The sequence below is a fragment of the Phodopus roborovskii genome, unplaced genomic scaffold (assembly GCF_943737965.1).
Source record: "Phodopus roborovskii unplaced genomic scaffold, PHOROB, whole genome shotgun sequence".
NCBI lineage: Eukaryota > Metazoa > Chordata > Mammalia > Rodentia > Cricetidae > Phodopus > Phodopus roborovskii.
The window spans coordinates 21,871,075-21,882,769 of NW_026125295.1; the positions used below are offsets into that span (position 1 = coordinate 21,871,075).

The 11,695-nt window shown below is 38.0% G+C and overlaps 1 protein-coding gene across 2 annotated transcripts in view; it reads left to right on the plus strand.

Annotated features, from left to right (window-relative positions):
- Armc8 (armadillo repeat containing 8) overlaps nucleotides 1–11,695 on the plus strand; it is an 82,487-nt gene that overhangs the window by 18,918 nt on the left and 51,874 nt on the right. For both annotated transcript variants that reach the window (XM_051206413.1, XM_051206417.1), the window contains exons 3-5: nucleotides 8,829–8,900; nucleotides 10,237–10,379; nucleotides 10,638–10,735. In XM_051206413.1, coding sequence (XP_051062370.1) covers nucleotides 8,829–8,900; nucleotides 10,237–10,379; nucleotides 10,638–10,735 — 313 coding nt within the window. The remainder of the gene's footprint in view (nucleotides 1–8,828; nucleotides 8,901–10,236; nucleotides 10,380–10,637; nucleotides 10,736–11,695) is intronic.

Here is an 11,695-nt window from a genome sequence, read left to right on the forward strand (position 1 = left end):
AAAGTGAATTTTCTCCTTTTGAGGTTCAGTGGCTTTTACTTTAACACTTTAGTTCTGAGGAAGGAGATCTAGTCTAAGGCTGCTTGTGGAATTGGGAAGCACAGGACAAGCAGCCCCAGTTCTGTGTAAGGCACAAGGCTCCATGAGGGTGAGGATGCAGTGCTTTTGGGGTAGCCATCAAGCCACTGTTCAGTCAGGTAGTACCTTAGGCTTTATTCTTGCTCAGCCATGATAAGCTGAGATGCTTTCCTTATAGCCTTCTTTTGACTCTAAATCTTTTTTCTGTTTTTTTTTTTTTTTTTTTTTTTTTTTTTAATAATGACCTGTGGCTGGGCAGTGGTGGGACACACTCCCAGTACTCCAGCACTTGTGAGTCCAAGGCCAGCCTAGTTCACAAAGCAAAGTCCCAGACAGCCAGGGCTACATAAAGACATCCTGTCTTGAAAAACAAAACACAACAAAAATTACATGTATGTGTGTGAGTGCCTGAGTGTATATGTGTACATTATATACATTCAGGTACCTGCAGAAAGCCAAAAGAGGGTGTTGTATTCCAGACAGACATTGCCTCCAAGGACCAGCAGCTCTCCAGATAGAGAATACTATTACTTAGGATTCTTCAGTTTAGTTGAAAATGCTCATTCAGTATATATTAGAAGATGATACTTGCATCATTATTACTACTTGGTAAGAGAAAGCTAGATTTGCTAGATGTTACCTGATAAACTTGTATCCTGGGTTCTATCTGATGTACCTAAACTCGGTGCTGCCTGTCACTTCAGAGAAATTTTAATTTACCAATACCTCTATAGCTTTTGGAAAGTTGACAAGGGAGAGAGCTGAGGGGTAAGAGATGAGAGGACAGGAGGAACTTAACATTGTAACAAAGCAGCTTAGGTGTAGTGATAGCCTCAGACATGATTAGCTGTTAGGTTAGGCAGGCAGTGGGGGCGTGGATTGAGCATGGGCATTGGAGGTGGCCAACAGTAGGTTAATCCCTGGCTGTGACATTTCCTATCTGTGTGTTTGGGCCAATTACTCAATTTCCTTGAACCTTTATTGTGTCATCTCAAAGAGAAAATAACCACCTGTCCTGCCAGGTTGTTGTGAGAAGTAACTCAGAAATATAAAATTCAGTGTCTGGTGTTATGGAAAACACCTGTTGTCATTTGAGTGGTCGGTTTTTACTGGCCTAGTTTAAAATAACTTTAAAAAAGTGATATGATGGGGCACTGACTTCCCGAGTCTCCCATCTGCTTCGTGGATGTTCTTTCTCTCTGTGTGTTTGCTGTGTGTGTGTGTGCGCGTGTGTTTCCTCACCCCCAATAAAAGCCTTTCTTCAACTGATGAAAAAACAAAAGATGAGTCTCCAGAACAAACTCAGAATAGCTGGGCAGTGGTAGTGTACTCCTTTAATCCCAGCACTTGAAAGACAGAGGCAGGTGCTTCTCAGTGAGTTCAAGGCCAGCCTGGTCTACAAAGCAAGTTCCAAGACAGCCAGGACGCTTACACAGAGAAACCCTGTTTGGAAAAAATCAACAACAACAACAACAAAATCATAATAATAATAAAATTTGAACTGAGGAGAAGAGGGAGAGGAGCTGGAGTACTTGATTCAGATGAGAGTGCCAGTGATAATATGCTCTAGTAGCAGTGATGGCTGCCTATATCTGTTTATAATTTGAAAGGAGCCTATCAACTGTTGTTTTCCACTCAATTTAAAAGTGGAGCTAGCCTTGCAGAGGCATATTTACTGAGATTTTGATAAAGTTTTTTTCTCTATATACAGGTATTTATTTTTCCTGAACAATGCCACTGTCTGAAAATAACAAATTATAGAGTAAAAAGTGAATTATATTTTTAACATTTATTTATTTTTAGATATATTTGTTCAGTACAATATTGATAGAGGAAAAAGGGAACCACAATGATACAGGAAAAAGTATACATTTTCCTAACATTATGTAGGAATCATGTTGGAACTTAGTCTGGGAGTTATGGCCAACAATGACAAATTGCCATAGTTATTAGCTCAACTTGACATCGTCTTTGTTGCTATAGAAACACCTCTTTCTACGTGTATATGTGTGATATACACTTTTTGATTTTTTTGAATGATTAAATTTGAAATAATATGTTTCAAAATGCTGGATATTTATTACACAATTATAAGTTGTTCACTTTGGTCTTTTTGGAGAAAGTAAGATGATTTGCAGTCATTTTGCTAAATCAGAGTTAAATCCAGTAAATAGTCCAATTTCTGAGGCAGTATATAATTTTAGAATCATTCGTTAAGGGTAGATATGATCAAGACATAGTGTATAAATGTATTAAATTATAAAAAAAAAAGATACTCTAAAATATTTATTTGCTACTAAGGGACCATAAGTTGCTGAAGAGAAATTATATAAAGTATTTTGATTTATTTAAGTTTCTGAAATTACATTTTAAATATCTGTATCACAGAGTGCTTTGTAAGAATGAACTAAATTACTGTCAGTTTTCAGGCATATGCTGTTTGCACATTTGATAGGAATATAGTTCATGTTAAGTTGACTCGAGCAGAGTTTCCTATGAAAAGTTTGCTTCCTTGTCCTGAGGAGGCAACTTAGGTATAGAGGGGACTTGTTTAGCATACACAGGCCTAGTTTGATCCCAGAACTGGAAAAATAGTTGATTCCTAATTCAAACTTATAATTAATAAATCATCATCATTCATTTTTAAATTCTCTTTGCTGAGGGTTCCTCCCCATTGAACCCTCGCCCTAGTCTCTGAGTTCTCATTAATGTAGCAGCTTATAAATTGCTACTTGCTAATCAGAAATAGAAATAATGTTTAATTGGGATGTGAATATATTTATACTTCATTTTCTAGCCATGCTTAGAAATCGAAAGTTCAGCCAGGCATGGTGGCACATGCCTTTAGTTCCAGCACTCAGAAGGCAGAGACAAGAGAATCTCTGAGTTCGAAGCCAGCCTAGTCTACAGAGTGGTCTGTAGGGCTACCCAGAGAAAACACGCCTCAAAAAAGACAAAAAACAAAACCCCAAAACAAACCAAAAAAAGGGGAAGGAGTTGGAAGCTCATCATACTCGAATGATTTAATAAGTTGTATAATAGAGCCTTATTTTTTAAAGATATTGCTTCATTCTTAGCTACTCACAAATACCGCATTTTTTCTTTCTTAATTTGTAGCTCATTGTCTTTGATGGTGTGAGTTTATAAGTGGGCCAAGCCTCATACTTAGACTGTAGGTTTTCGTGCCTGACATATTATTCAGCTATTTCTTACCTTTTAGAACTAAAATGACTAAAATAAAATGACTAAATGTCCCAAGTAATTGAAAAATAACACTGGTTCAGAATGAAACTGATATTTAGTCTGGAGCTCTAACCTTAAATGTTATTTTAAGTGATAGGTTTTAAGCTCACTTTAGTTTAAGTGATAGGTTTTAAGCTCAACTTTATGTTATCTTTTGACTATTTAGAAGTAAATATAGACTTATTCCTGTTTGAAACTTTGTTTCTTCAGCAGCTCTAGATTCCAGTTTTTTGCGTTTTTGTTTTTTTTTGCCACTATTTTAACAGCAAGGTATACTGTTTACCTTCTCTCTGTGCTCTATTTAAACACCTGCTTGGTAGGCACTATACCTTGCATTAAATATTTGAGCTCTTTGTCTCTAATTTTTTTCAGAGCAAAAAAAAAAGGAAGTGAAGAGTTTAATCTCCATGTAATACTCTATGTCTCCTAAAACCATATGTTGTATGCAAAACTGAGATTGTAGCTGAACCCTTTACCTGTCAAGTGCAGTAAAGTGCATTTGTACATTTGTAGTGTTTTAATACTGACTCCTCCCATCCTCCAAAATGGGCTATCTCCAAAACATGTGTTTTTTCAACTTTTCTACCTGGAATTTTCTTCTTCTGTTTTTCTTTTGCTTGTTTGTGGTTTTTTTTTTTTTTTTTTTTTTTTTTTTTTTTGACAGTTTAATGCATGTAAACATCTTGATCAAATCCCCCTATTACACAGATACACAGATACTCTTATTTTAACTTTAATTTAGTGTGTATGAAATCAGAGTAGATCCTTGTTTTGCTGAGAAATTTCTTCCTTAAGCTTCTTATGTTTTATTATTCCCAAACATGGGAGAGTTTCAGTACCTGCCAAATGCCAGGGACTATGCTGTGAATGTACATAATAGTGACTATAGCTTCTGTCTAGAGGACTCAGAAGCCTCATGGAGTCAAGTAACTACAGACAAAATCAGTGTCCGTTTTATTTGATTACAAAGTGGTGTCATCCACTTCATTGCCCCTCTGAACTTCGGTCTTGCAGCATACCGGCCTAGCTACATTTAACTGACCTTCATGCCACTTCTGTGATCAAACTCAGTTACTCCCCAGTCTTTTCCGGTCTCTCTTCTTTCTGTCACTTTTGTTTCATCGCCACCCTAAAGCGAACCTTCTTTTTCAATTGATGTTCTTACCAGCCTCACTTCCATCATACTCGACCAATAGGCTTATCTTTCGCTCTTGCCATCTGCTTACTCAGGGTCTGACCATTTTCTACAGGTCAGCTTAGCTCCTCCCATTGCCTCAAAAACCTTTTCAGTTAATTTATCATCTGTATTTTAAACATATACTGTACATACTAAATTTATGATTTATAATTTGGCTGGCCTGACACTGTTAGCAATAATTTTTGTCTCTCCAGGGAGATTGTAACCATTGTGTTATGTTTTGTAGCCTTCATAACACCTAATACAAAGCTGAGCTCAAGAACTAATTGTTGACTTTCAGAAGATCATAAATCAGGCATGCCCTTCTCCCAAACATCAATAGACAAGATAGGCAAGAAATTCTGTTCTTTTGATCTCCTGGGATAAGGATGTCAGACTAAAATTTTAAAAACTTATTTTGTGTACAGACCCAGAGAGAGAGAGAGAGAGGGAGAGGGAGGAGAGGGAGGAGAGGGAGGAGAGAGAGGAGAGAGAGAGAGACCAAGCTTATTTTCTCATCAGGTTGCTATACAGCCCTTCTACACGAATTGAATGGAAAAAGCAATCATCTGCCATAGAAGACATGAGGTGCTTCTTTTGTTTTGCTTTAGTTTGGTTTTTGTTTTACAAAATAGGCCAGTCTGGAACACACTATGTAATCTAGGCTGATCTTTAACTCATGATCCCCCTGTCTCAGCCTCTTCAGTGCTGGGATTGCAAGGGTAAGCCCCAAGCCTGGGACATACTTGATCTGTCATTTAATATGGGGTTCTCAAAAACAAGCAAATACACAAATCTGAGCTGCAGCTTTCTCATGGTGTTACTCTTACCGAAGCCTGCACTGAAGACAAAATAGAGTAGTAGGTGTGGAGTAGGGGTGGGTAGTTAGGAAGAGGTAGACAGACAGATAGACAGACAGACAGATTGATCTTGCATAGTTTTGTTGTACCGATGTCTTCATTGGGTTTCCTTCTTATAAAAGTATTTCTCTGGGGTACCTTTTAAAGAATTATTATAATTATTGATCCATATAGTAACATCTCTGATATTTCCAGGTCAGACTTACGTTTTTGCCGGAAAAAGGGAATGGACTTACACCCTAACAGTGATGAGTGTTCTGCAGTTAAAGACTCCCAGAGATGTTTATCCTGTGGGGAGTGACATTGACTTCCATCTTAGACCAGTAGACTGAGGAAAGGGATGAGTAGATTATGACAGGTAGACTGATAGACTCTATTGTACTTAAATGGGGGTGACTGTCATCTCTGTCTGTTTTAACAGTTTCATGAAAATGACCTGTTAAGCTATTAGAGTAACAACTGAATATATTTAATTTGCTGGCTGTTAACATGTATGTCTAACATGGGTATATTTACTTACTGGAGCCAAAGCAAAATCCCTTTATTCTCAAACATTGATAAAAACTATTAAGAGAATTTTGTTTTGTCTGTTATCTGTGACAAAATTTATTTTGGTTTTGGTTATTTAGAATGGGTCCACAAACTGTTGTAGGGATGGACATCTCTCTCTCTCTCTCTCTCTCTTTTTTTTTTTTTTTTTTTTTTTTTTTTTTTTGCTTAGTTTAGGAAGGGGAGATAAGGAACAGGGGTTAAGAGATCTGTAGTAGAGAACCTAAGTAGCATTTCTTGCCTGACAGGGACTTGGCAGGCAGTTTGTGGGTTGGTGAGTGTGCTGCACTTAGCACAGGTGGAAAGAAAACACTGAGGGAATGGTAGATGAGGAAAGTGGGCGACCAACTGCTGGGTTATGGCAATGATTCAGAACTGTCTCTAAGAATAAAACAGTAGGCTTTGATCAGGGAGGAGGAGCCCAGATATACAGGATATACAGTCTCTCACTAACTTCTTACTGAGGCATTGGAATTCTGCTGTTGTAACTGTATATCAGACCTTGGTTAAAAAACAAAAAACAAAAAACAAAAACAACAACAAAAAAAAACCATAATGAATCTCATTAAGCCTAATGGTATCATAATAATTCATTAATTATCAGCTTTAAATCATCCAGAACATGTGAGGGAAAGTTTACTGACAGGGTTAGATCCATTTTTGTAAGACCTACCTTCAGAGATTGAGCTAATGGGAAAGCAGGTAGTTTCAGTGCTTGCCCCAAGACATAAAAATACCATCAGAGATATGTGGTGACATCAGCTTTCAACACATCTCTAAACATACCAGGATTCCCCTGTGATAACTGAAGAATTGCAGAAGAGGGTTAGTTGACACTTTGTGTGTGTCTTGATCGGTACTGAGGATTGAACCCAGAGCCTTGGGCATGTTAGGCAAACCCTCCACAGTAGATGTGCTTGGTGTTGGAAATACACACCTGTTGATTATTTTTAAAGGCTACTCTCACCCTCTTACCCCATCCCCATTTTACTACCAGATCATGTTTTGCTAACTCTACAACTTCTTTCAGGATAGTAACTTTCAAGATTGCAAAATATTCTTATCTTATATATAATAGACCTCTGCTGTCTAAAACTGAGTGTTTAGGAGAGCTTATTTTGTGATACAAACCACATGGGTGAACTGAAGACCTGAGTGCCCTCAACAGTGGTCTTAACACTTCTTGATCTAATTTCCCCTTATTATTTGGGGCACTGTTCTACTATCTTGCAGTGTTTTAGACTCGTAGTAACAACACCTACTTAATACATTTAATCCCCAGAAGAATGTAATGCCTTCCCTGCTTATAGAGATAAGATGATTTAGAGTGTTCTAATATGTAAATGCTTAGGTCTAACTAAGGTCTAACTTCTGTAGAAACCTTCTGAGGTAGTTGATTGCAGGAACTGCTAGGGTGTCCTGAGGAAGCTGTGTGATATTGATGACTCAAGCACAATGAGTATTGCTGAACTGGTTCTGATTTTCCAAAATTTGTAACTTTGTTTTTCTTTGTATTTAGCTTTAATTAACAGAAGGGCTGTAATCCACATAGAATAGACTTTTCTACGTTAACTTGCTGTGTGAACTCTGTTCCCATAGAAGTTTGCTTACTCTCCTGGGGGAGGTGGGAGGAATGCTTTTGACTGCCAGGGGCAAAATGTTTGCTTTCCTTATTTTAGCATAGTCAAGGACATCATGAAACAGCCATAGACTTTCTGGCCCCTGAACACACCTGATGAAAGTGATGAAAACTTCTCAGTATAGAAATACTCTTATTTTGGAATACAATTTTACTTTGAAGTGAAGAACTCTACTTTGTGTGGCTTGAATAAAAGCTCGCAAATATATGAAAATTATACAAAAATTAATTTTTATTTTCCTAAAAGATAATTGGATACTTAAACAAAAATACTAATACTATGTAGTGTGTTATTTCTAACCAACACACTACAAAATGTATGACCTCAGCAGTACACAGAAAGGATGGGGATGGAATGTATTCACAAGTCTCTCCTGATGTTTAATGGGATATCATGTGAAGACTAAATGTAGGAAATTAAATATTGCATTGGAAATTTTAAAGAAGCCACTAAAAACAAAGTCAAACCCTACAGCTAATAAAAAAAAAAAAATCAAGCAGATAAAATGGAATCAGAAGAAGTGTTCAGGGGCTGGAGAGATGGGAGTGATTAAGAATGTTTGCTGCTTTTCCAGAGGACTTGAGTTTATTGTCTATCACCCTTGTTGGGTTGTTTACAGCTACCTGTAATGCCAGCTCCAGGAGATCAGATACCCTCTTCTGGCTTCTGTGGACACCTGTTCTCTCTCTCCCTCTCTCTCTCTCCCTCCTCTCCCCCTCTTCCTCTCCCTCTCCCCCTCTTTCTCATGCACACACACACACACTCCCTCGTGGGTGGGTCATATGGGTGAGTATATGAGAATATAGGGACTATATGAGAGTGAGTGTGAATCTCCAGAAAGGCTGCTGAGTGCTGATAGAGGATTTATGGTTCTAAAGTCAGAGGAGAGATGGAACATAGTGGTCCCTGCTACAAAGTCAGGTAGGATGCATCAGCTGGTGGTTTATCATCTACTCCCAGAGCTGTATTAAGGGTGACCTAACATACTCTTTTGTATTCAAAGGATTGTCGCCCATGTTAGAAGAAGCCAGCTTATTTTTACTGGAAATCTTTACCAGGAGTCAGGATTTCTCTTCCTCCCTGCTTCCTGTTGTACAGTTCCACAGCCAGTTAGCACCCCCTCCCCCTCCTCTTCAGCACTCTAGGTGCCAAGGATGAGGGATTGAAATTTGTCTCTCATTTCTGAACTTGTATTATCCAAGATATTGCATGATAAAGTGAATGAGATGGTCTTTGATACTGTCTCAACGTACTTGTTTCTTTTTCTTCCCCTGAATTCAGAGACATGAAAAATGCTGTAATTGGAAACAATAAACAGAAAGCCAACCTCATTGTTTTAGGAGCTGTTCCAAGGTATGTTTACTGTTGATAACTTATTTTTCTTCCATTCATGCCAAGTTTCTAATGTACTTCAATTTTAAGATTCCCCGTTGTTTATCATATATTCTTCCTTTTTTTTTTTTTTTTTTTAAGTAAATGTTTTAAAATACAGAGTCATCTCTAAGGAATCACATATACATAAATGCAAGTGTGTGTGTGTGTGTGTGTGTGTGTGTGTGTGTGTGTGTGTGTGTGTGTTTGTGTTTAGAGAGCACTAAGATTCATAGAATAAGGGAGATGGTCATAAGTGGTGGAGGTCGAAGATTTGGGAGTAGTTCTTTGACAAACTGGGCTCAAACTGGAATGGTATAATTAGGAAGAGGAGAAGGCTTTCTGTTCACAAAGAACTTCACAAAGACTCTGAACATTTTCTTTAAGAAAATTAGTAAAAGGCCCTCTTAGTACTACTGCTCTAAATTCAGGGTCCATTTCTACTTTGCATATAAGAATCAGTAGAACTTGGCATTGGGAGTCTTCAACTTCTGACTGAACCCACCCAAAATTGGCAGATAACATGGGGCAAGGAGCTATTTCTCTAGAGTCCACTTGTTTACAACTTTCAGGCTCATAGTTTGGTAAACTGAGATATTCATTTTGTATAAAATAAGACAGTTTCTTAGATTCTTGTCTCTCAGTGTTTTTTCCATTGAATTAGCAGGTGGTATAAATAAATATTACTAAAAATAAATCCAAAGAAGTTCAGACAACCATATTTTTGTTTTTAGTTATTTTCCTCTTCTCTTTCATCTCTCCAAACCTTCCCTCTTGCTCTCTTTCTCTTGTTATTGTTGGAGTGTATGTATATAAATACAGCTTACTCAGTATGTATAATGTTCCTTGTATTCATGTTTTCAGGGATGACCATTGACTAACTTATTGGCATGCTCTTTGGAGAAAACTTCATCCTGTTTCCAGTGTTCCTTACTTTTACTTTTTTTTTTTTTTTAAATCTAGGTTGAGGCTGTCCATGTTAGCATGTCTGTTGGTGTTATCCATGTTTAGTGAGTCATGTGGTGAGACTTTATGTTGTAGATCTAACATCATTAGGAAACAGAATCTCACAGCAAACCTCCCTGTTCCTCTGGCTCTTAAAATCTTTCTGCCTATCTTCTGCAGTGTTCCCTGAGTCTTGGGTGCAGGAGTTGCGTTATAAAAGTATCAATTGGGAGTGTGCTCTACAACTCTGCCTTTTTATTTATTTTTTTTAATTGTGTGGGATATATTTCTCACACTGCTCTTATCAATGCTTTGTTGCATTAATTAATTTTTGTTTTACAGTCTGTTTACCAAGTCCCCTTTATTTTTTTAGATTGTTGTATTTGCTTCAACAAGAAACCTCCAGCACAGAGCTGAAAACTGAATGTGCAGTGGTGTTAGGGAGTCTTGCAATGGGCACAGAAAACAATGTCAAGTCTCTACTAGACTGCCATATTATCCCTGCCTTACTGCAAGGTATGTAGGGAACCAGTTCTTTCCATATTCTGTTTATAGCTGGGTGAAAGATGTGTCTCCTGCTAGACTGTGGTGGCCATGCCTTTGATCCCAGCATTCGGGAGACAGAAGCAAAAGGAGCTTTAAGTTCAAGGCCAGCCTGGTCTACAGAATGAGTTCCAACATAGCCAGAGCCACACAGAAAAATTCTGTCTCAAAAAACATAATCAAACAAACAAACAAGCAAAAATATGTCTCACATGTAGTTTCTGTTAATAGGACTACTATCCCCAGACCTGAAGTTCATTGAAGCTTGCCTCCGATGCCTACGGACAATCTTCACCAGCCCTGTCACTCCAGAGGAGCTATTATATACAGTAAGTTTGGGGGTCATAGTTTGATTTCTTTGTCAGTCTGTTTCTTTTTCTTTTTGTCAATCTGTTTCTAATTTTCGTGGTGTCTCCTAATTTACCATAACTGTTAGATGTGGAAGGCTCAACAAATATTTGACTTTCTGTTTATTGGGAATGTTAAATGTTCTTTGCTTTGTAAATATATTAATGGCAGTTACACACTTTGAGAACTCTTTGCACGCTGCTATTTATTTATTCATTTATTTATCTGTTTGCTTGTTCATTTATTGTTTTTTTTTCAAGGCAGGGTTTCTGTGTGTTATCATTCTGGCTGTCCTAGAACTCACTCTGTAGACCAGGCTGAGCTTGAACTCATTGACATCCACCTGTCTCTGCCTCCTGAGTGCTGGGCTCAAGGAGTGTACCACCACCTTCTGGCCTGTTGCATGCTGCTTTTAAAGGCTCATTTCTGTGTTGATTTTATGTAACTTAAAGGAGGATGTTTTTCTAAAATATGAAACATTTAGATTTTATGCCTTGGAGATTTTCTATCATACAGACAATACAGAATTCAAAAGTGTTAGATATCAGGGCAGCAATGGGGTGGGGTGTACTTAGCTGACTGCATCATATAGAGGTTGGCTGTCAAAACTGCTCAGGTACTAAGTAGACAGTCCAGTGAGGAAAGGTGGGGTTTTTACTTTGGAATCCTACTTATTGGACAGGTAATGGAGGCAGTTATGTAACTTCTTTGTTTTCTCTATCATCTATGAACACAGGTACAGAAATTCAGTTGACAGAGAGGGACACGCATGAGGAAATGGGTTGGAGGTTGTTGGAGGAGATTGGTGAATCAGAACAGTAGAGGAGAGGAAAGGGAGACATGGAGTAGAAGTGAAAAGAGTTTCAGAATCTGCCTCCTGCTCAGGCCCTCTTCCCTCTATTCATTCTCAGCCTCTGGGCTTTTCTGGCTATTTTGAGGTT